The sequence below is a fragment of the Mauremys mutica genome, chromosome 2 (assembly GCF_020497125.1).
Source record: "Mauremys mutica isolate MM-2020 ecotype Southern chromosome 2, ASM2049712v1, whole genome shotgun sequence".
Lineage (NCBI taxonomy): Eukaryota > Metazoa > Chordata > Testudines > Geoemydidae > Mauremys > Mauremys mutica.
Window position 1 is genome coordinate 213,413,510 of NC_059073.1, and position 26,082 is coordinate 213,439,591.

At 42.9% G+C, this 26,082-nt stretch overlaps 1 protein-coding gene across 1 annotated transcript in view; it reads right to left on the reverse strand.

Moving 5' to 3' along the window:
• The window catches only part of CDCP1 (CUB domain containing protein 1), a 49,174-nt gene extending 24,864 nt beyond the window's left edge, over positions 1-24,310 (reverse strand). Inside the window, exons 1-2 of the mRNA XM_045007800.1 lie at positions 24,181-24,310; positions 1,780-1,989 (exon numbers count right to left, since the gene is read on the reverse strand). Coding sequence (XP_044863735.1) covers positions 1,780-1,989; positions 24,181-24,253 — 283 coding nt within the window. The 5' untranslated portion in view covers positions 24,254-24,310. The remainder of the gene's footprint in view (positions 1-1,779; positions 1,990-24,180) is intronic.
• Between the last annotated feature and the right edge of the window lie 1,772 nt (positions 24,311-26,082).

Sequence of the window (26,082 nt, forward strand, 5' to 3'; positions counted from 1 at the left end):
AAGGCGCTGTGGAGACTGGGACTAGGAACTGGGAGAAAGAGACAGATCTGACAAGGACATGGAGTGCGAGGGAGAGGGGGTGTAGGACTAGATGGGCAGAGTTGTCTGTAGGAACCCTACCTCATTTGCTGAAGAAGTTGGCAGTAAATGAGGCAGGAGATTACAGGAAGGCAGGAGGGGTGCAGTGGTTAAGCCAGTTGAATGATGCCCTGCAGAACTGGATTCTTTCCCTGACTCTCCCACAGAGTTCCTATATAATGCTAAGCAAGCCACTTAAACGAAATTTTTCACAGGTGTGAATCACTAATTGTGTGTTGCTCATGTTCTGGATGTGCAACTTGAGATGCTGGGGTCAGATTTGTACAAGTGCTAAACATTCAAAACTTCAACTGTAAGTCAGTGGGAGCTATAAAGTGCTAGGTACTCTCAAAAATCAGGTCCTTGGAGTCTCAAATTGGGCACCCAAAATTAGTGGATACCTTTGACCTTACCTGCTGTGCCTCAGCTACCCAACTGTAAAATGGGGATAATATCGCACGCTCACCTCACAAGGGTGTTGTGACGATACATCCATTAATGTTTGTAAAGCTCTCAGATACGATAGGGGTGAGTACCACAAAAAAGCCCAGAGGGAAATGAATAATTCTGTCCTCAGCGTTAGGTTTAATAGTGAGCAGTAAATAAGGTCTAGGACCACACATTGCACAGTGAGCACAAACCAGAGCATTGAATAGCTACTCATTAAGTGCACACCATCCATTCTGTGCACTGAATGAGGCAGGGGTCCTGTAGAAAAAACAGTACGATTCTGTAATTAAAGATTGTATCGTAATGTACATGCACAATGGGGACAAATTCAAGTGAATGGGCAACCTTCATTCTGGCATTTCTTAGCTTTTAACTGCTTTGAGCGTGTGTGTGTGTGTGTGTGTGTGTGTGTGTCCCTCTGTTGAGCTGAATCAAATATGCATCAGAGGTCCTATACTGCTAATAGCCAAGGATTAGTTCCGATTTCCCAATGTTGGATAGGGGCCTGTGTTTTGGAATACGAGGATGAGAGTATCTCCACTGTCAGATCATCATACTGAGAGGCTCAGATGTGCAGCGTGGTGATAACCATGAAGTCCTAGGTAGCTATCAATTTGTTATACTATGCAGAAGTCCTACTGTACATGGTTGTTAACTTTAATGACCATATACAAACTGTGTGTGTGCAATGTGGAAAAGATATATAATCACTCTGTTATGAGCCAACATGCATGGATGAATGCTTATGCATTACAATCAACACACGGTGACTCATCCCAGTAACTCAGTCTACACCATACCTACAAAGGCCGCCCCTACCGCTACCAGATCTGCTAGCACAAGCCTCTGCTCTCATGCAAAAGCCTGTTAAAGTCAAAGGAGATGTTCTGAGGTCTGTGCTAGGAGATTCAGTTGCAGTGGGCCTGTAAATTAATAAGAACAATAAGGAATTGTATATAATATTTTCATTTATTCAGAACTATTTCTGCAACAACTTGGTTTCAAAGGTGGCAAGTCCGTATTTCACATTCTGAGCTACAAACATTCAAAGTTCAGTAAACAGCTTCTGCAGTTCCCACACATAAGCAGCTGTATATCAACTTGCCACCCTGAATGATTTCTCCCTAGCTCTGCCTGTAGTAGATAGCATAATGAACAAGATATTCCTGTTGTTATGAACCAGACACTAAACGAGAACGTAAGGGGGATTCAGAAATTCTAATAGGGGAAATTTTTAAACACACATCTTACCAATGTTCTTCTGGATTTCCATAACTAAATATTTCTCTGGTGTCTTACACTTGAAAGCAATATCTTCTTTTACCGGAGCAGTTATCCTGAGTTCAGATTTGCACATTTGTTTTATACAGATTTCACAGTATTTTAGTGGTGGAACAGAAGACCCAGGTTTAATAGTCACAGTGATGTTGTCTGCAGCACGAAGGTGTATTGCAAAAGAACCTGAAAAGAAAAAATAAATATGCTTCAAAGTAATTCATATGTGAATATCAGATAATTTCCCCCACACAGCCAAGGATGCTACATTTTTAAAGAGTAACATTTTAACCATGTCCTTAAAATTTGAAATGTTGAGCCTACAAAACACTCTTTATACCTAGTTGAAACAGCTGCAAAAAATCTGCCTGTCGCATCTGTCAAATTTTTTGGTTATGCTAAATGAGAAAAGAAAGATGTTGAATGTCACATAAGAACAGTCATACTGGGTCAGATCAATGGTCCACCTAGCCCAGTATCCTGTCTTCTGCCATGGCCAATGCCAGATGCTTCAGAGGGAATGAAGAGAACAGGTAATCATAAAGTGATCCAACCCCTGTCGCCCATTCCCAGCTTCTGGCAAAGAGAGGCCAGGGACACCATCCCTGCCCATTCTGGCTAATTGCCATTGATGGACCTATCCTGTGTCACACACAGTATCACTCCTGAGTCAGTTCACTTGTATTGTCATTGTTTTAGTCCACTCACAATTGAGATACTGACAATGTTTGGGCCCAGATCCCTATGGGAGTTAGATGCCTAAATACCTTTGAGGATCTGGGCCTTACTACTCACAGTTGCTAGTGTCCAGATTTTGTCTTCGGCCCGGTTATCTCTACCACACAATATACAATCAGTTTCCATGTCTGCAGGCACAGATGAGATTATGATTCAATTCAAGAAGTGTATATTGCAGTCAGATTATAAAGTGAGCCTTAATTGGAACAACTGTACATAGCTGGAAGCACTCATATCAGTAAGAGTGCAGTGACAGTGCTATACACCTACTCACCACTATTAGTGACAATACATATGGGCAGGGCACTATGTTGATGTTGAGAAACAAAGGTAGAAGGGAGTAACACAACCTAATACGCATTTTTAAAATATGAAAATATTCTGGATTCTAAATGTGAGCTTCACCTGTTTTGTTCACAAGGAGTGAAGTGAATGCATGTTAAATTGAACAACAGAATTTTATTAAACCCAGTGAACTGCTCTGTCCATGTGGCTGAATTTACGCTTAGTCTAACTCCCTGCATTCCCTGTTCCACTGACATCCTCTCAATAACAGCCCCTCCAAGGAACATGGGCCCTCTGACTACAGTTCCACTGATACATTGCTCTCATCACAATTCAGTGTGCTTAAGGACAAATCCTCATTCCAGGCCACAACCTAAGTAGGAGACATTTTTAAGGAACAATCCCTCTGTTAGGCCTCTGAGGATATGGTGGCCCCATTTCCTCCATGAGTGGGAGGGTTGGCTGAAGGAGCCACATAGATACGGCTTCACCTTCCCCACCCTTCACAATCCATCCCAAAGGTTTGGGTGCAAGGAGCTCCACACCAGAGTCCTGCAATATGAGGATTCAGACACCTGCAGGGCTCTCTGTGTATCCCTTTTGCTGACCCTTACTTGTCATATGACTCGGCTCTTGGGAAATACAACAGAAGTCTAAGCAATCTGTATAATGAAATTGCACTGCCAGCAAGAGTTCAATCTTCAGATGATTGTACACTGGGTATAGTGCTAGTGTAAAACACTAAAAATCACAGAATCAGTTGGCTGGTAGGGTAAGAATATTCAATGAACAGGTAGCCATTTGCCAACAACTGAATCTATGAGCCAAATTTGACAGTGCTGTGGGTGATGGCATAAATGACATGGAGTGTAAAAAGCAAAGTAGCATAACTTTGCATTGATCTGGCATTCAGAGGGAATATGAGTGTAGTAACTGTCACCACTTTGGTATTCTGCAAAATTCAATTTCAGCCCTGGGGTAACTGAGTGAAATCTGCAAAGAAGTCAGTGGGACTTGGCCATGGCTGAATATAGCCCCAGAAACGTTGGGGACAGTAAGAGTACTTTGTTTTTACAATCACCTATTAGTTGCTTATATTACCATCCGTTCCTTCCTACCTGCGGCTCTACTACCGCAGTGGGCAGTGTTGCCAATTCTCATGATTTTATTATGAGTCATAAAGCTCCAGACCCTGGAGTCATGTGTCTATGCTAGAATTCCAGCTTTCATTTTTAAAAAGAAAAAAAAAAAGGAAAAAAATTAAGTTTCTAGCCTTCATGGGTACAGAACTAAGCCTGAAAATACGAACCCTAGAGGCTCAAGAGCCACAGGTAAATAAAAGGAATTCCAATTGTATTATTTTTTAGTCTAATTTTTAAGACAATTTCATGATTTTCTTAGAACCTGACAACACTGCATTTACTTTACACAACTTCCAAAAGCTAAATCTGCCCAAACTATTCTGTGCCACTTACACATTCCATGTAACTTACAGCATGCCATCCCCACAGGTTCAAAAATGACAATCTATACTCAGTTTCCCCACCCCTACATTGTTTTCATGGGCTATCAAAAAAATTCAAATATTTGAGATTTTAAATGTTTGCTTACAACAATGCTTTCAATTGTGCTGTATTGAATATAAGTCACAAGTACTTTCCTGGGAAACTTAAAAGACTTTTCAGGTTAAATAATACCAGAGTGGGTTGAACAGGCCAGTTCATGTTTATGAAGAAAAATCTGTTTTGCCGCATGGATTTAATGAAACAATCTTGTCTTCTTAACTCTTAAAGAGAATGATGTGCATAATTTTGTTATGAAATGTCTGAGAATAGGGAGCTTGATTCACCAACACAGAGGGACTGAAATGTACCTTTGTGCTATTGAGGGCTGCTGTGCCTCATGTGCCACCTCCAGGAGCGCTACTGCTCTTATGGGGGAAGAAGGGGTCACATCAGGGAATAGAGGGAAACCTTCCCATTCCAGGAGCCCTACATCCAGGTTTCATCAATATCAGTGCAACATGTTTGATGGGAAGAGGGAGCAAATTTGCACACTCCAGAAGCAACAGAAGGCTGACTTAATGCAGTGTTATCACTGCCATCACTTCAATTCATCCCAGCAGTGACATCCTAATTCATCCATTTGTTCCTCTTCATTTCTAAAACTGCTGAAGAACCAGTATTATAAATGGCTACTAACAAAAATTCCTGACCCTGTTCTTCCCTCATATCAATGCAATAAAAATATTCTTACTCAGTTTAGCAAAGAAGTGAAGACTAACATTGTAATTCCTTGCTTGGGCCAAATCCTAGTCTCACTGAAGACAACGTGAACTGCTCATGCCTGCTATCTTCTCTTTAGGGCACTGGTTCTCCAAACACATTGAGACCACCACACAGGAAGTTAGGCGAGTGCATTGGTGAGCCACAAGCAGGGCTGGCTCCAGGCACCAGTTTAGCAAGCAGGTGCTTGGGGCAGCCACTCTGGAGAGGGGAAGCAGGTCCAGCTATTCGGCGGCAAGTCCCTCACTCCTGGTCGGAGCGAAGGACCTCCCGCTGCATTGCCGCAGATCGCGAGCGGGGCTTTTTTTTTTGGCTGCTTGGGGCGGCAAAACTCCTGGAGCCGGCCCTGGCCACAAGAGAGTTTCTCTTCTCCGCTTCCTATTCTCCCACACAAAGCAGTTCTCATAGTGGAAATTTGATAAACTATTCTTAGGTTAATCCCTATTTTACTTTTTCATTTGGCTTTGTGCTATTCCATATACTTGATGTACAAAAGAATATACTTTCACCATGACAGTTCTTAATTTCTCTGATATTTATTAATATGGTAGCTGGATACAGAGGGAGTTAACAGGGCATGATTGTTTGTGTGTATCTAAAGACTTCTTCCTTGCTTAAAAGTAATTTTCATGTTCAACTCTTGTTTAGAAATAAAAAAAGCCTATTTTCCAAGGACAATGGTCCTAGCTTTCACTTTTCTCTTTATAGCCTCTGGAAACCCTGAAATAGCATAATTATTCTTGCAACAAACCAGGACAGAGCACAGACACTGTGGTCTTTAACTGAGATCAAGCACCAAGCTCTATGATTCAGGAAAGCACATTCATGTACATTGCTGTTCACCACATCCCAATAGGACTAAAGCACATCCTTAACTTTAAACACATGATTACTTAATGATAACTTTAAAAATGCATTCCTGAATCAGCCCCAAAGCAGGAGTCTTTACCATCTTGAGATAGAAAGAGCTAATGCTATTGACCATGACAAAGTAACAGGCTCGTATCTTTGCTGGGGCCAGCTACTAAAAATCTTCATAGAGAGACACCTTAAGCCAGATCATTGCATAAACACCTCCCTAAGATAAAACTTTGAAGATATGTTTACTGTCCAAAATGATTGAGAGCACAGTACAGGAACATTAGCAATATCTTTATTGCAAACATTAGATTAGTGTAATTTACTGAATCAAATGTCATCTTCTTTAGGACCTTAAAAAAAAACAAAACTCATACACAAACAAAAATGCATCCAGTGATCCCAGAGTCACTTAACATTTTGGACCGACTAGCTTAGAAAATATACTACAGAGCAGGCAGACAAGAGTATATAAATTACTTCTATTGTGGTGCTTTGTAAGCACCATGATCATGACTCATACTGATCTGTCTTTGTCTATGCTTTTCTCCACACGTCTCCTTATAAGGATACCAAGAATTGTATATACTGTTTGTAAGGATGGAATTTCCATGTACCTTAATGCTGCTCGGTATGATGACTCACAGGATATTTAAGAAGCAAAAAGAAATAAAACGACAGTTACTCTTCATCTGCACAATGTCATACAGATTTTGAGATAGAGGGAGCCCTTAGCAGACCACCCAGTCCTGCCCTTGCATTGTGGAAGGATTGATTTAAGTGACTTCCTAAATCATCTCTGACAGAGAGGTGTCTAATCTAGCCCAGGCTTCCTCAAACGATGGCAATTCTGCAGCTACCATTGACAGTTTGTTCCACTGCCTAATTTTAACCCTAAATTTTTCCCACTGCCACTTAAGCTCATTACTTTTTGTTCTGGCCTGGGCTCCTCATTAATAACTGATCCTTGTTCTTTTGGTAATATCCCTTTATTTCTCAGTAATGCCTTCCCTCAGTAGGGTGACCAGACATTCCGATAAAAATCGAGAGATTGTCCCAATATTGAGCAGTTTGTCCCACGCATTTCTCATGATATTTTGTTTCAGGCACAGTGGCCAGGTTTTTTTTTTTTTTTTTTTTTAACGTAGGTGGCAGTGAGAGGCAGGGGGAGTGCCTTTTCAATTGTTACACTCACCTGGCACATCCGTGTCTTCAGTGGCGGGTCCTTCACTCGCTGATGGTCTTCGGTGGCATTTTGGCGGCGGGTACTTCTTTGTTTGGCGGCAAGATTTATTACCCACCGCTGAAATGCCGCCAAAGACCGTCAGTGACTGAAGGACCCACTGCTGGAGTGCCACGAAGACCCAGATGTGGTGAGTGTAACAATTAAAAAGGCGCTCCCCCTACAGTGGTCCTGATATTTTGAAGCTATTATCTGGTCACCCTATCCCTCAGTCTGAACAATCTAACTGAGAAATCTCCGCCAGCCTTCCACTGTCAGTCTTATTTTTCCAGAACTTTCATCAATTTCATTGCTCTGAACACTCTCCGATTTGTGTTATAATATACAATTTATTAAAGACACAACCTCAACAGCAGCCCAACTACCAGTAACAGCTATGGAATTATCTCACTTGATTTACAATGCAGTCTCCTTGTACTACATCCCAATGTAGCATTTGTTTATATTTGCAATAATAATGGGTAATGTTGTTGTGGAGAATAAATTGATACTGAAATAATAACTCTAAAATCTTTTTGTAGTACGTTATTGATTAGCCTTTATTTCACAAAGGTTTATTTCATTATACTTTCCTTAACAAACCTCTTCTACATTTGCCTATTGAAGCTTGTTTTCTTGATTTTAAAACTTTTATCGAGTTTATCTGTAGTCTCTAATGAAATCTGCAATCCCTCCCAATTCCATCCGCAAGGCTGATTAGCATTGCTGATGACTTGAAGGATATAGCAGGGGGGAGGGATAGCTCAGTGGTTTGAGCATTGGCCTGCTAAACCCAGGGTTGTGAGCTAAATCCTTGAGGGGCCCATTTAGGGATCTGGGGTAAAAATCTGTCAGGGGATTGGTCCTGCTTGGAGCAGGGGGTTGGACTAGATGACCTCCTGAGGTCCCTTCCAACCCCGATATTCTATGATACTGAAGATACGAGCCACTTAACCAGATTTGTTTTGTTTAGAATCCTTAACCTGCGGAGCAAGATGTTAGTGACTTGACAACACACTATAGAACTAATGGGCCATTTGAAAATGATCGCTTGACAAAAATCAAACTAAACAAACCAAGATTGAGGGAAGTAGTACAAACAAGGATTCAGATCCCCATTGTCACAATCATTGGCAGCTAAAACTGATTTTATCTTTTTGCCACAAATACAGCAAAGAGCAGGATCAGTCTGAAGTATTCACTTACAAAGCAAACAGGCTGTTGTTTACACTTACAATCTAAACATCCTACAGTACTTGTTTATTTTTCTGGTGGCAATCTTGTTCCTTTGGTAACTCAGTGGCCTTTTTCAGTTTGGGCCTAATTTTAGCATCTAGTTTATTAGGGTTAGAGGGTTCATACTGCAGGATGGAAAGCAGATTGTCTTCAGGAGGTCAGTGTGACAATTAAGGCCCCAATCCTGAAAAGATTTATTGAGTCCAGTGGGACTACTCACATCCTTAACTTTCAGCACAAGCACATGGCTTTGCAGAATAGGGTCTACGTAGTTAAGATTTGTAAAGTACTTTGCGCGTTTCTTTAATTGCATAGGTTTCAGCACCTGACTTTGAGAAATGAATGCTTTTTCAGAATGAGGATTATTAAAAATTTTAAGACACATTTTGGGTCTGTCAAGATTAATTGTTATTACAGAAGTTCTCCTTTTACTCCAGGAAAACACTAAATTTTGTTACATGTATAAAAAGGTAGGAAGTAGAGCCCTGCAGCAGGACTAGGATCCCGCAGGTCCTGCAGGACCCACTGCCATAAGAGCAGGAGCGGGTAAAATGTACTTTGTAGCATGCAGGATTGGGTGTGCAAAAAACCCAGACTGCAGTAATTTGCAGGAAAACACTAAATCTCTCGTCAGTTTACCACATAAAAATTGTGCCTGAATTCCATTTATCTATGTAATATATTAACAAACCCGCTCTCCCTCCCCTTTTTAAAAAGTAGCATGGGGGACTCTGTTTCTTGAGGGATTAGCAGGATCTATGGTTTTTGCGGGTGAGAGCAGAATAAAAAGGCAAAAAGCAGTGCAGGAGCAGGTGGGAGTGGAAGTAGGTATTGCAGAGTGGGATGGGAGTGGGATTAAAAAAAAAAAAATAGTCCCACATAGGCCTCTCATAGGAAGTGGTAGTTTAGTCACCATGCTAGTTCTGTGCTGGCTACTAATTTTGTAAAGTATGCAGCACAAGACAAAAAAAATTGAGTACACAGCAACAGGATAAGGAAGTGTCAGACTGGCCCAATGAAAGGAATGCAACAAAGACATGTTTACTCTGGTATCTATAAAATTTACAAACATTAAGCCACCACATCAAACCTATTTTGTAATAAAACTACCCATGACTGAGCTTTCTTACTCAATGTATCCCTAGCCGAGTCTACATGACGATGAGAAGCTGCATCCCAGAGAGAACTCAGAACTGGAATTTCAAGGTTGGCATTAGTCTAACTGGGCTCTCTATTTCCATGCACAGTCCTTCTACTCTCCCACTCTGTTCTTTGGATTCCAATATAGTGAATTTATAATTAGCAGAGCCTTGTCCTTTCTGGCTGGTGAAAATTACTACAGAAATACTGGGACTTTTGTTGGCTGAGATTATCAGTGCTTGGCTACAGGGATGAGGGAAGGGTACAAGTGGTTCTCAAAAGAAGCAATTGTGAGATCACCGCTCAAGGAACCAACTTCTGGAACTGACAGTCTGGCTATCAATGTGTGTGCAATTCCCATTTTTGGGAGAGTAATGGAGGATCTTTTGGCAAGGCAGTTCAAGTGGATACCTGAGTCTTTGGATTTCCTTTACAAGGAGAATCTGTCTATAGGCTTATTTATAAGGTGGAAAGCTGTGGCATCTCTTCCAAGTAATGGATGAGGTGTCCATGATGCTTCTTTTAGATCAGTGAGCAGCTGTTTGTATTGTTGTTTAAAAGGCTTTCTTGACTTGCTTGCAAACTCTAGCAGAAGCAGACTGAGTTGCTCAAATGGTTCTATTCTGGTTTTTTTTTTTAAACCAAGAGAGCCCAAATGGTAGCTGTGGGCAATTGACCCTCTGGTTTGAGCATTCTCTCGTGCAGGATAACATAGTAGTCTGTATTGTCATCCCATGTGTACATGGGGCCCCTGGGAGGATTAGTGACAAGACATGGACTGTCATATGCTCAGAATGCTATTGACAGCTGGTTCTATTTCCATCATGCCTACTGGGCCAGAGCAGTGGAACAAATCCTTATGTCTTTATGAACTTGGGGCCTGGATAAGGGCTAAATGGCTGCAACTTAATCCAGACAAGACACATTGTGATGGGTTCGGTCACGGAAACCCCCTTGGGACTGTCACCTGATGTGCTGAGATTACCTCTGAGCTTGTTTTCCCTGCCAGCTTGGAAGTCCATAACCCTGAGTTGTTGAGCCAAACACGCTAGTCTGCTGCAACAGAGACCCAGGTCTGGTCCACGCCCCCAAAGTGGCAGACTAACTAAAAACTGCTCAGCACATTTCCTATCTCCAGCACCCAGACACCCAGTTCCCAATGGGATCCAAACCCCAAATAAATCTGTTTTACTCTGTATAAAGCGTATACAGGGTAAACTCATAAATTGTCCACCCTCTAACACCGATAGAGAGATATGCACAGCTGTTTGCTCCCCCAGGTATTAATCACTTCCTCTGGGTTCATTAATAAACAAAAGAGATTTTTATTAAGTATAAAAATGGTATTTACGTGGTTTCAAGTAATAACAGACAGAACAAAGTAAATTACCAAGTAAAATAAAGCAAAAACACGCAAGTCTAAGCCTAATAAATTAAGAAACTGATACAGGTAAATCTCCCCCTCAGAGATGGTCCAATAAGCTTCTTTCACAGACTAGACTCCTTCCTAGTCTGTGCCCAATCCTTTCCCCTGGTACAATCCTTGTTGGTTCCAGCAGACATCTTAGGTGGAAAGCAGGGGTGGTCTCATGACGGGCAGCCCCCCCTTTGTTCTGTTCCACTCTCTTTTATGGCTTTGGCACAAGGCGGGAATCTTTTGTCTCTCTGGGTCCCCACCCCTCCTTCTAAATGGAAAAGCACAAGATTTAAGATGGATTCCAGTATCAGCTGACATGTTCACATCCTGTGAGACCCCAGCCTCCATTCTTCCAGGCTGGCCCGCAGGTACCCAGGAAGGTTTGCAAGTAACCAGAGCCATTTACAGATCATTGATTCTGAAGCACCCTTAATGGCTTCCACTTAATATGTTTACATCAGTAATACACGTTTATATCTTATTCTCCTCACTCCAGACATAAAAATAATACATACAAACAAATAAGATGAACACACTCAGTAGATCATAAGCTTTGTAACGATACCTTACAAGAGACCTTTTGCATGAAGCATATTCCAGTTACACCCTATTCACTCTCATAAGCATATTTCCATAAAACATTATGGAGTGCAACGTCACACACATAATATTGGTGTAAGCAGATGGAAGAGCTAGCAGAAGTTATATAGGTGCCTCCAATTCAGGAATTGGACCATAACCTCTAACACAGATATGCTTCTAAATTCTTGGTTGTTTCTGAATGCTCAGATAGCATAGCAATGGCCAACTGCTCTTTTCCACCCATGCCTGATGAGAAAAGTGTGACTTTTTCCCCAATCTGTACCTTATTACAATTATCTACACCGTGTCACCTCAAGATTAGATTGCCATAATGCACTCTACATCAGGCCACATGTTGAGGCCATGTGGAAAATGAAGTTACTAATCAAGTAGCTACATTCTGTAGTAAGTGGAGTTTCATTCTGGGAGCACAATTACACCAGTGCTCTGGAATCTATATTGGTTGCCAGTTGGTCTCTGCATGGAGTTTAGTTCAAGATGCTGGTTAACTGAGATGTTATCTGCCTCAGGGTACGTCTACACTACCCGCTGGATTGGCGGGCAGCGATTGATCCAGCGGGGGTGGATTTATCGCGTCCAATAAATTCATAGATTCATAGATTGTAGGGCTGGAAGGGACCTCGAGAGGTCATCCAGTCCAGTCCCCTGCCCTCATGGCAGGACCAAATACTGTCTAGACCATCCCCGATAGACATTTATATAGCCTAATCTTAAATATCTCCAGAGATGGAGATTCAGCAACCTCCCTAGGCAATTTATTTCAGTGTTTAACCACCCTGACAGTTAGGAACTTTTTCCTAATGTCCAACCTAAACCTCCCTTGCATCTTAGAGGCTAAGATGAACAAGTTTTCTCCCTCCTCCTTATGACACCCTTTTAGATACCTGAAGACTGCTATCATGTCCCCTCTCAGTCTTCTTTTTTTCAAACTAAACAAACCCAATTCTTTCAGCCTTCCTTCATGTTCTCTAGACCTTTCATCATTCTTGTTGCTCTTCTCTGGACCCTCTCCAATTTCTCCATACCTTTCTTGAAATGCGGTGCCCAGAACTGGACACAATATTCCAGTTGAGGCCTAATCAGCGCAGAATAGACCAGAAGAATGACTTCTTGTGTCTTGCTCACAACACACCTGTTAATGCAGCCAGGGGCGGCTCTACAAATTTGGCCGCCCCAAGCAGTCATGCCCGGGAGGCGCCCCGGAGCCGCGGGAGCAGCGGACCTCCCGCGGGCATGACTGCGGAGGGTCCGCTGGTCGTGCGGCTCGGCTGGACCTCCCGCAGCTGCGGGCGGTTCGCAGGTCCGGCGGCTCCGGTTGAGCTGCCGCAGTCATGCCTGCGGGAGGTCCAGCCGAGCCGCGGGACCAGCGAACCGTCCGCAGTCATGCCTGCGGGAGGTCCACTGGAGCCGCCGGCCGAGCGTCCCCTCCGCAGTCATGCCTGCGGCAGGTCCGCTGCTCCCGGGGCTCCGGTGGACCTCCCGCAGGCATGACTGCGGCAGGTCCAACGGCCCAGCCTGCCGCCCCCCCGGGAAAGGGCCGCCCCAGGCGGGTGCTTGCCCCGCTGGGCTCTGGAGCCGGCCCTGAATGCAGCCTCTCCTGTTGACTCCTGTACTCTACCGCCATGAGAGGCGCAGGCGGTGTCAACAGGGGAGTGGCAGCAGTCGACTCACCGCAGTGAAGACACCGCAGTAAGTAGGTCTAAGTATGTCAACTTCAGCTACGAAGTTGTGTAACTTAGATCGATCCCCCCACAGTGTAGACCAGGCCTCAGTGTGCTACACTGCCACGAGTGAGATCAGCTGAAGCGCTTAAGCAGAAGTTCCCTAGATATAGAAATGGGAGCAGCTGGCAGGGTGTTCCCAAGGGGTCCTTAACTTAGGAATGTACTCTCCCATCCCCATTTCACCACAGCCAAGATTAGCCTGTTTTCTGGGCACACTGCATAGCCCATCTTTTCCCCCCTCAAGCTTTTGGATGGAGTTTATTTTTTATCCTTGTGTTTGTGGGCAGTATCAAAATGGGATGAGCAACTCCTTTATATTATATCATTTGTACAGTATATTTAATTTGTGTAACTGGTGTCTAGAGCATTACATTTACAAACACCTCCAGCACAAGTCTTAAGAAATAAATTCAAATGGTGTAAAGGCAGTTAATGCCTTTGGAGATCTCAGAATAATCTGGTCTATGAAATCCACAAGAGATTATCAAAGGAAGCTTCTAAAGGTTTCCCCAAGAGAGGAAGCCTTCCTGCTGCACACAGTTTCTAAGTGTTCAGGTAGCAAATGCCCAATTTTCCTTTTATTCCCTCAAGTGTTCCTTTAAGAAGGGCACACAAATTGCCTCCTATTGATCTGCTTCATCAGTTTAGGTTTTCTGCATACATTTTTATGTTACATGTATCCCACAGACTTAGCATGAGATCCAGACTACTGCTCCTACCCCTTTACACCATGTAAGAGGTCCATAATGATGTAAAGGTGCCCAGAAGCCCCATTCCCCAACAAGGGAGGATTCCCTCAGTGCAGGAACTGAGAAAGACAGCTGTAAGGCTGCTTTCCAAGGACCCCTTCATAAGTCCTGGAGATGGGAATGTTCTGGGAGTGGGGATGAGGGCAGGCCACGGCCTGTGGCAATGCTGAAATACTAGGCAGTCCAAGTAGGCTGCTGTAAACATAGGCCTTATCTATACTTGAAAAGGTTTGCTGGTACCGTTATACCATCCCCTGTAGAGAAGCAGTTTATACCAAATGGAGTAACCTGTGCTGGCAAAAGTACTAAAATAACTGCATCTACACTAGGGCTTTTGCTGGCACTGTTATGTTGGTCTGGGACCAACTTTTAACTATAGACCAGGCCTTAGAGAGGTCCTCAGGACTCCCCAAGTTATGCCAAGGATCTCTCCAGCCCCTGGAGCAGACCAGGATTGGGAGGGCACAATGGAGCTAAAACCACTTTAGTCCCCCCACTCTCAGCCCCTCCTGGAAGGTCTCAGCGCTAATTTTGCACTGAATTATACATTATCAGTCCTAAACAGAATCATTAGGGATATACAAGCTGCAATACAAGCTACACTGGACTTGTTAAAAAATGAAAAGATGCAGCGCACACATGCACACACACCACCCTCCCCTCACCAATCTAAGGTTCTCTCATTTCTCAGTAACCTGAAGAAGCAGGTTAATTGTTGGCATTTTGGCATTACTCACTTCAAGAAGCAAATATTTACTTTTCTGTATTTCTTCTCTTATTTCCTCTCCTCTCTCTGTACTATTTATAGATGCAGCAGTAGTTATCTGCTGAAATCATTAAAATTCAAATCTATACACAGGTACACTGATGTGAACTACATTTGCCAGCAGCTAGGTCAAAGGTCTTCTACCATATGCAAAATTCCTGCTAACAATACATCTGACAGTGTCTGGTTTGACATGATCTGCACGCATACCCTTTGGTTGTCATATAGTGGCTGTGACGGCGCCCCCCATAAGGCTTTATCGAAATATGCTTATTAATAGATATGACATAACTGGAATATGTTCTGTGCTACATATGCCACGTAACTGATCTATGTAAAGGTTATGATCTACTATTAATCCTATCTGTATGCATGTATCATTTTTGTATTCAAAGTTATGAATATTGGCCGTGTACTGGCTTGATTTCTAAATAACCATAGTAGAGCATTTGGTCAGTTCCTGGAGAAAGGAATTTGCAAAGTTAAGTGCCCAAACAAGAAGCACTTAAGGAACAATGCATCTTGGAATGCTCCAATCCACATAAGAAATTTTCCTGGAGACATTCAAGTTACCATGTGGGCAATGGCTTCTGCCTGTAAAAACTGTGAGTCATGCATGGACATGTCACTTGCCCAGATGACTCCAGAACTCGATCTTGGAGTTGGACTTTGCATAGGAGAGAGGAGGGGGGTTTCAATCCAAAAGAGAAAGTCTATTTAAGCCTGTGGGAGACCCCTCCATTTGGTTGTCAGCTGCCTAAAGAGAGAGCCTCTCCACCCCAAGGATACCTGAAAGAAACTGGAACAAAGGACAATAACCACAGGGGGTGTGAGTGATTGCTGGGCCCAGACTAGAAGGAGACTAGTCTGTAAAAGGAAGCTTACTGGTGAGGTTTTTATCCGTACTCAGTTGTATTACTGTATTAGATTTAGATTTGCATGTTTTATTTTATTTTACTTGGTAATTCACTTTGCTCTGTCTGTTACTACTTGAAACCACTTAAATCCTACTTTCTGTATTTAATAAAATCACTTTTTACTGATTAATTAACCCAGAGTATGTATTAATACCAGGGGGTGGGGGACAGCTGTGCGTATCTCTCTATCACTGTTTTAGAGGGTGAACAATTTATGAGTTTTCCCTGTACAAGCTTTATACAGGGTAAAACAGATTTATTTGGGTTTAGATCCTATTGGGAGTTGGGCATCTGAGTGTTAAAAATAAGAACACTTCCGTAAGCTGCTTTCAGTCAAGCCTACAGCTGCTGGGGACATGGTTCAGACCTGGGTCTGGGTTTGCAGCAGGCTAGCGAGTGTGGCTCAAACCAGGCAGGGCACTGAAGTCCTAAGCTGCCAGGGCAGGAAAGCAGGGGCAGAAGTAGTCTTGGCAGATCAGTTGGCAGCTCCCAAGAGGGTTTCTGTGATCTAACCCGTCACAGTGGAAACAGTCTGTCCACCTCTAGACAAACATAGCTCCAAAAAAACATTACATTTAGTAGTGTTTCCAAGGCATGTTGACTTTAACAAGACCTTACATGAAAAGAAAAAGTAGGTTTCTGCATTCTCTGATTTTTTTTTAAATTGAGTCATTGAGGAGAGGAAAAAAACCTATTTCCTGGTAGTATTTTTTTCAAATTTTATTATTTTACTTAGATCTGCCAAAAGTGTTTATGAATTTTGACACCAAAAGGACCACCCAACTATAACATTCTTGCCCCCTTAATGGATAGAGGTCTGTAGTTATGACTACTAACTCATGTATACTAGTGTTGGAGGAGTTGAATTGGTAAAACAAAGCAGAGTTTGGTTCCAAGGGTCCCAGCAAAGAGTCGTTCCTCAGGTTGTGAATCCAACATTTCACATTGGAGACAAACTAAGGTAAAGTTGTTCAACTCTCTCTAGGATGAAGTGGTGTTTTGTTTTGTTTTGTTTCTTCTTTTAAAGACACACACACACACTCACTCATTCTTCTACTAAAAATCAAAAAGCAAGCCAAGTTCATGAAAGCCAGCCTTGATAAAGCATGTTTTCTGTTGTTTCTTAACTATGTCATAGTTCTGGGGTAAAATCCACTTCTTCCCCCTCTGTTGTCTGTTCAAGGGCATCCCTTTAGGTCTTGGGCCTCCAGTGGTCACCTCTTTATGGGTGAGAACCCACTTCCCTCTTTCTCCAGATAGGGGATTTAGGCTGCAGTCCTCCTCTTATTCAAAGATACACATAACATTTATGGATATGTAAATTTATGAATATTCTCTAGGCCCATAGTATCATAGTTCCATGCTCCCAAGATCTCACTCTATCACACCTTACACAAAAAATACCTATAAGTTATGACAAAAATTAAAATAGAGGAGTTTTCCAGTTTAGACAGCCTTCTCCCCTCTCCTCTTTTCCCCAATCACGCAGAAGAATCCCACACAATTTACAAGCTGTAAAATCCTACTTACTGCAGTGTGTTCTCCTGCACACAGCCACTTTCCTCCTAACACTACTGTCAACAGTTTGAAACTGACTAGAATTGTGAATGAGGTACCACTCATAAGAAAAGGAAGTATTAGAATATTTTTGCGGCAACATCATCAAGCACTGGACTACTCCCATTGTAGAAAAAACTTGTTTGTTAATTCATAATGTGAGGGAAATGCTCTGTTGATGTTCTCTTATGAGGTCAAAAAAACCTGAATTTCTCTGCTGTGAGATACACACTGCCAAAGCTGTCTATAAAGTTTAGAGTATTAATACACACTTTCATGAACCTTTCACAGCCTCCTTCCTCATTTTATCCTTCCAACTGTCTCCACATTATTGACACCTCCCAGACAGAAAAGGGTTTAGTAAAGAAAACACAATCTAGAAGTCAGAAAAAAAATGCACAATTCCTGGTGATACGTTGTGAGGGAAAAAATTAAGGTACATGAGTCATAGATTATTAGGCCAGAAAGACCATTGTGATCATCCAGTCTGACCTCCTGCATAACAGAGGCTGTAACACTTCCATGAATTATTTCCTGTCTGAACTACAGCAATCTTTTAGAAAAAGATCTAATCTCAATTTTTTTAAAGTAAAACTATTCCCTAAACCCACCCTAATTTCTGAAGAGAAAAACTAAATATTCTAGACTGACTATAGTATGTAGCACGCACGCACGCACAAGAGCGGCGCCAGGGTTTCTGGCGCCCTAGGCAGAATTCGGGGGGCAGCATTTTGTGCACTCCCCATGGGGCGCGCGGGAGCTTCCGGTTCCACTCCCATTGCGCCGCTGAAGAAGGACCCTCCGCCAAAATGCCGCAGGCGACAGTGGCAGTCATTGAGCTGCTCAATTGCCTGCCGCTGTGTTCCACAGCACATTGGTAGAAGGTCCTTCTTCGGCAGCGCGACGGGAGTGGAACCAGAAGCTCCCGTGCGCCCCGTGGGGAGCGCACAAAATGCGGCCCCCCGAATCCTGGCGCCCATGGCAACCGCCTAGGGTCGCCTAATGAAAGAGCTGGCCCTGCGCACACACATATACACCATTTATGCTCTTAGAAAGAAAGATCTCTATCAGGGAAGAAAATGTTTTTTCAAACTGGAAACAATCCAGCTCCCACTGACTTTAATAGGAGCAGAAACAAGGCTATTATTTATATCCTGTCACTGATAAAGAAGAACAAGAAAGCCTATAAGCTAGTATCTTCTTTTCTGAAGGGAAAAAGTACATATAGCAGTTTTGGCATCCTCAGTTTCATAGATATCACTCAGATCAGTCAACTGAGGAGAAAAAATTAATTGCCGCGTACGGATGAGGGGAGGAGAACTATACCAGCAATATTTCTGAGTCCACTTAATATAACAGTGAAATTTTAAAGACCAAAATTACAAATTCAGATTAAGTCCCAAAAGGATTTAAGACCTGTTTTAATGCCATTCATTCATACTTTGACGACTGCACAAAATTATGCTTAACTATATTATTAGTGCTTCAAAGTAAATGTTCCTAAATTTGGACTCAAGAAGTTAGGGGCCTGATTTTCAAACTAGATTCTCATTTTTGTGGATATCTGTATTTTTCCCATTTATGATTCATTCATACTTTTTCCTGGTAATTTACTGTGAGTGCAAAACTGCATCTGAAAAACATGGAGGCTGCTTTGAAAATAATTAGAATAATGCATGTTAAATGAATGAGTGGTACAGGATCCTGATAGGAAGACCAAAAAAGGTGTAATTGAATAGGGGGACCCTTTAGCATGATATATGTTGCGGGGACAAGAGAATCTTTTGAAGGTGGCAAAAAATAATTTTAAACATGGGTAGCAACAAAATCCATAGCTCTTCCAGGGGAGTTTTAGCAGCAAGAGCTTGATCCAGGAGACACAGAGAGAGAGAGAGAGAGAGAGAGAGACTCCTTCTAATTAAATCCATGAATGGTGCTGATGGCACCCCAGATGAATTTGTAATCAGCCATACTTGACTGGAATGAGCATAACCATGATGTAGAGACCATTGCTTCTTGATTTATACTTCAGTTTAGTTTTATAAAACAATTTAGCTAACAGAAATGATGTGACTGTAATTCCAGACATATATCAGTGCAGATTCCATGAGAATGCCCACTTTGCAACTTTTCCCTCTGTACAAAATACTGTGGCCTCCCAATTGTAGTTTGATGAGGCCTGGCCTACACTAAAAAGTTAGGTCAAACTAGTGACATCACTCAGGAGTGTGAAAAATCCACACTCTTGAGCAACAAACTGACCTGACACCTGCTGTAGATAGTGCTAGGTTGACAGAAGACTTTTTCAATCGACCTAACTACTGCCTCTAGGGAGGTGCCTCCCAGCAGCAGCACGACTGTAAAGTTTCAAGTGTAGACAGGCCCATGGAGGAAAAGACAGGTTGAAGTGATGGGGATGGGTGGGTGTCAGAAGGCAAAGCATTAAGAAGTGTTTTGAAATATGCAGTTATTTGTATGAAAGATTCCTTGTATTGAGTGTTCTGAATCACAAAAAGAAAATTCCCTTAAAAAATGACTCATTCACATGAACACGTAACAATAGGGGAAAGAATAACATTCCAGCTGTGGTGATTTTAAGGCAAAGAGAGGGAAATACAAACACGAAGAAAAAGAATGTTCTATTCTATTTTCAATGCCCAAGACCAGGCAAGAATTTCTTAAAGGTGAAGAATCCCTTTCCTACTTAGTAACCCTCTTCTGGATTGAAGAGTCATTCCATATAACTACAGACTGTAAATCCAAAACTGAAGTTAATATTAAAGCTGGTCAGAAAGTGTTTTATTTTTACTCCCCATGGAAAGTTTTGATTTTTTTTTTTTACTGAAGTATTTCATCCAGAAACAGAAATATTTCAATTCAGAAATGCTGTAATGATCCTTCTGAGAAATTTTAGTTTGGGTGTGCCATGTTCCCATTCCCCTCCATAGGCTGAGTTTCCTGGCTGGACTACATCTCCTATGACGCACCAGGGACACAAAGCCCTGGCTGTGGTGCATCATGGGAAATGTAGTCCAATAGGCAGTACAGTCCATACAGAAGAATGAGAACATGAAACAACCAAACTAACACTCCCATGAAGCCCTACAGTAGCATATCCAAATTGAAATATTTCAGTTTTGGGCATTCAGTTTTTACATCATTTAAAAAAAATAATCCACAAAAGGCAGACAATTTTCTTAGAATGTTGTTTAATCAAAAACCCCGTTTTCCCTCAAACTGTTTCGATAGAAAATTTTCAACCAGTCAGAATAAATATACTTTGTACTATCTAGCGAAGGATCTCCAAGAAACATACAACCATTACTGATCTTCATTACATCCCTGTGAAGTAGATAACTATCATCATCCTCATTTTACAGACTGAGGAACACAGTGGTTCCATGAGTTGTCCAAGGTCATACCGTCAGCGGCAGTCAAGAAAAAGAACCTATATTTCTTGACTTCCAGACCTGCACTCCAAGCACTAGACTATGCCTCTGTACAAACAACAAAACATATTTTGTGAAATCAAAAATAGACTAGTTGTCCTTTTCCCTACCTCGCCCTCCAGTCTCTAATTTATCCTGCCCCAACAATTCTGCATATGTACAATTTTACTCTGGAATTTTGTTTGCTACCACCCTAAGACAATTGTATACTATGCACATGTTATTTTATATTCTAATTTCAGAAAAGGCTTTTAGAATTCAAAGATCAAATTACATTGGGGATAGAGGCAGCAACCAGAACTCCCATTTCAGATAACAAGCCAGTTTTCTGTCTATTCCAGCGCTGGTGCTGCAGTGCTGGTCATCAAGTGTGGCCACACACCAGCGCTGTGATTGGCCTCCAGGGAATAAGGTGTATCCCAGAATGCTTTTATAAATTACTCTCTTTGTGTTATGCAGCCTTTCTTTGTTTTGTTGTGAACGAGCTCCGAGGATGACCAGCGCTGCAAACTACCAGCGCTGCAAACCGTAAGTGTAGCCATACCCACAGCTTGGTTCTGCTAATCACCAAACATACTTGGAGGACTCCATTCCCCACTGCCTTGCAATCTAAGTAGTCATTTACTCCTGCATAAAATAGGTGTAAAAAAATAAAAGCAGGGCTAGTGAATGGTTAATTCTGATCTGGATGTTTTTTACCCACTCTGTACAGGCACATAAAGGGTATAAGGGAAGAGGAGGTGACAACAGAGGAAATATGAGACGTAGGCTAGGATGTAGTTGAGTGGGGTCTTGAAAGCAAAGACAAGAAGTTTAAATGTTATGTGGTGTGTAAGCGAGAACTAGAGGAAAGACACAAAGGGGGTGGTAGCACAGCCAAATCAGTAGGTGAGAGACAGTTTGAATAGCCACATTTTGGCTGGATCAGAGGGAGCAACATGTGTGCCAGGGAGACCAGAAAGGAGGAAGTTTGTTTTCCCAGAAGGTTAACAGAGTGCTCTACACCTCAATGAAGATCTAGATCCATAGTGTCATGTGCCAAAAATATACCATGATTTTAAAGTTTATTAGCTATTGAGGTTATGAGAGATGCTTGGGTTTTCTCCCTTTTATAAAGAAATATAAGAAACTGAGCTCTGTTTCTTTTCTAAAGAAGGGGTGCCCTATAGATGTATTGCTTCATCATCCTTTGAAGAGACTTGGGAGTATAGTTATAATTTGATACTTAGGGGCTATGCTCACAAATCCTTCCACAGATGAAAATATATCATTTGGAAATTTTAGACTAGACAGTTTAAAAGCTTAATCACAATGCTGTCTGGTTATTTAGTCAACATTTAGCTATGCTTACCTGGCGCAAAGCCATGATTATCCTGAATAATATGGCCTATCCCTCCTCAAGGTAGTGAAAGTACTGAATAGGCATGAATTTCAGGTCACACTGTACGGACACTGTGTTTTTTCCATATTCAAACTTTGCAATTATCAAGGCTGATAATACTAGAAGTAAGCTTCAAAGCTTTTATTTAGGTTTGTGGATGTGCATGCAGATCATGTATCTCTGCTCTGCCTACTCCAGTCCTACCAGCAGACAGTTTTTGGAAATTTACAAAAATCAAGTCTGAATTTCTTCAGTGTTATACGACAGAATTTAATAAAATTTGTAATGAGAGATAATTGGTGGTGCTGGGTAATATCAAGCATCCCAGTAATGCAATACAACTTTTGGGCACAAATCTGCAACCCTAACTTATGGTGGCAATTCCCTTTCCTTTCCCTCTATCTGTTTGGAAGGCTACAGTGAGACTTCTTGTGAGAGTAAGGGTTGCAGGATCAGATAATGTCTCTCTCTTCCTATACTTAAGAAATCAAAACATTTTCAGGTAAGATTAAAAACAACATGTTCTCCTTTCCATACATTATTGTTGAAATTATATCCCAAAATGCCAGAACACAATTGAAGGCACGTAAGGAACTTGTTTCTCTCAAAACTCAAAGTCACCCTAAATAGAAATGCACCACGCTAATTCTGGCAGCTGAATGCCAATACTAGTGCACATCAAACTCTCATAGGGTTTATTAGTATTTACACACATCAGGGGAAATATATCTTCCATTGTGGGGTAGTACAAAGAAAGCTAAGAAAAGATGAGAACTGTATGCAGTTAAAGCTCTAAATTACAAAAGCTTTTTGAAAAGTGGAAGTATTAAAATACTTCTCATTTTTAAAAGTAGCACCGAGTTCAAATTACCTCAGATTTAGAATATCTGAAAGAGTTTTTAAGAGAGAAGCATGAACGTTTATGGGATTCTAGATATGAAGGCAACAGTTTAAAATTAAGATACTATGCAGTTATTCAATTATGAACATAGTTTTAAAGTATTCCAAGCTAAAACTAACTTTACTCTTATTTTACACCACTGTGTCTACAATTTTCACTGTATCTTGACAGGTTTAAAGCCAGCAGCTTTTCTCAGCTCACTGCAACACATTAGCACAGCCACATGAAATAAGGGCAAAGCAGGGAGCAACCATCTTTGGCAAACAAATTACTGGCGTAGGTCATTAGCATCTAAATGAGATCTTAATGTATTATTTTTAAAATGAGCATGCAATGAATAGCTTTTCTGTCTGCATGAAACACACACACGCACGAGTCAGATTTTAACAGGATGGACAATTTCATCAAGGCACCAAGAGCTGCCCACTTTAAAAAAGTTGGCTCTGCCTCTTAGCCACGAAAAACAAAACATTTGCAAAGGGATATACAAATAAAAGCAACTCGTGACTCTCCTTTCAAAACACTCTTGTAAATTATGTGCAAGGCGGACACACCGAAACTAACTGAGCTGTCTTTCCTCCACTGAAGTGTTAAGAACAGACAGACTCCGGAGAGGGAAAAGCAAGAACGGGGGGCGGGGGAGGGGGGGACAAATTCATGCATGGTGTAAGCCCATCCCCGCACCCATCGGTGATGGCTCTTCAGAATAGTTACAAGGCCAAGTGGCAAGCTGGGAGCTGCACTCTCTTTTATTGGACCAACTTTCGCTGGGGAGAGAGCAGCTCTGGAGCCGCACAGAGCTCTTCGTCGGGTCCAGGCCAGAGCTCTGGGACACGCGTCTCTCCCACCGACAGAAGCTGGTCCCGCACCGTGGCTCGGGAGTCGCCTGGGACCCACAGCACGGCCAGCAGCCAGGCGGTTCTAGCCTCCTCGGGCCGGGGAGAAAAGGCGTGTGGGGGCCCCCAGGCTGAAGCCCCGAGGCGCCCTCCCGGGCACGCTCTGCAGCGGTGCCTGCGCCAGGGGCTCGCTGCGCCCCGCGCCCCGGCCCCCCACGGAGGCTGCCCTGGAACCTCCCAGCCCAGCCCAGCCCGCGCCGCCTCTCCCGCCCCGGCTGGGGGCACCCGCGGGCCCGCGCCCCTCGCCGCTTACCTGCCAGCTGCAGGAGCTGAGCCGCGGCCAGGAGGAGCCCGGCCGCCAGCGCCACGGACCGGCCACCCGCCATCTCCCAGCATCAGCAGCCCCAGCCGGGCACGGGCCTCCGCGGCGCGCAGGCTGCTCCTCCTCAGGTGCGGGCGGGGGGGGCTCCCTGCTGCCACGGGCGCCCGCGGCTTCCTGCTCCGCCCTGTACCTGCGAGACAGCAGCGGCCCCAGCTCCTCCCCGCGGGCTCCAGGTGAAACTCCGCCCCTTCCTCCTTGGCTGCGGAGAAGCCGCCGCTGACCAGCCGGGAGCGGGCACCGCGGCAGACATTCGTCACTGCTCCGTCCCACGGGCTCCACGCGCCGCCCCACCCTGCCCCGCCCAGCACTGGGGGGCAGCCACCTCTGGGGGGCGACAGCGGTTGGACAGCGCCCAGCCCCTGCACCCCCTACTATAGGGCGGGAAGCGGGGAAGGGTACCGAGACCCGCTGAAACGATGGAAGGAGGGGGGTTAGTTTGGCGGAAGAGAGTTACCCCGGCTGGAACTGGGCCAGGCGTGAGGCTCCCCATTTGAATGACAGCTGCCACTGGATACCTCAGGACATCGCTGAAATCTGGGCAGCACCTTGGACTCCCTCCACTTTGAGGTGCCCCCGCCCCCGAAAGTCTCCCTCCAGGGAGACTTCCCTTCTGCCCTCTCCCCCTGCATTGTAAATCTGTGTTCTAGGGAAAGGAGAAGGGCATCACACTGAAGTTTAGCCCAGGGTGCGGATTGTCTTGTACAGCCTCTGTATGTTAGTAATTATTCTTGGCACTTATCTAGCCCTTTTCATTTTCGAATGATTTGCAAACATTAATTAATTAATCTTCGTGGCACCCCCCTTAGAAGTAGCTAAGCATTACCCCTATTTGACCGATGGGGGACTGAGGCACAGAGTTTTAGATACTTGCCCAGTGCTGCCCGGCTAGCCATTGGCAGAACCAAACAATTTGCTGGCTCCCCTAGACCTGTGCTCAGACTTACTAGAAGTTACATGCCTTTTCCCCAGAGGACTGTATACTGTAAGAGCCTTGAGATCATCTCAAAGTTCTTTGGAGTTCCTGATGAATTCTGGAGGATCATTGGGCTGATGTGCTAGTATCTAGGCTTGTTTTTATTTTTCTGAAGGTTCAAAGGGAAGCTTTGAGTATTGCTTTGCTCCTTTAAATCTATCAGTTTTGCCAATTTACCTTTTAATATTCCCTGAATAATGAGGGAAGATGGATTAAGCTGCCTAAAAGATTTGAAATGTGAAAGCTCCATAAAATGTCATGTTTAGGGTGGGCAAAGGGGGCTGTGTCTAGAAGTAATGGGATGAAACTGAAAATGAATAATGTAGGTGAAACATCAAGAACAATTACCTCATTGTGAGATGTACTAGACTGTACTGTATAGTGGTTTCTTAAGGAAACAAGTGAAAACACCATTGCTTGAATCATGTAAAACTGGACTCTGAAAAGCACTGAAGAATATACTATAAAGAATAATCCTTTACTGTTAGGAGATAGTAATTAGAGATGGGAATAAAACATGATTCTGTGAAGTTAATTAATTGCACTTTTTTCCAAAGTTGATGCAAAAGGGATCAATCCTGCTGCTATTGATGTCAGTGGCAAAAAGTCAATTAACATTAAATAGAGCTGGATCAGGCCCATGATAAATAAAAATTAATAGAAGAAAACTTATATGTATATGTGTATACATTTTTTCATGTACTCCCTCAGTCCATTGTGTATTACAGTGGCAAATTTACAAAACAAATCTAAATTGTATTCAAAGTAAGAGATTAAGCAGACAAGAGAGGGAGGAATGGAGGCCAAGAGATTCAAAAATTGGGCTTCAAAAATATTTTCTGGAGTTGGGATCCTTAATT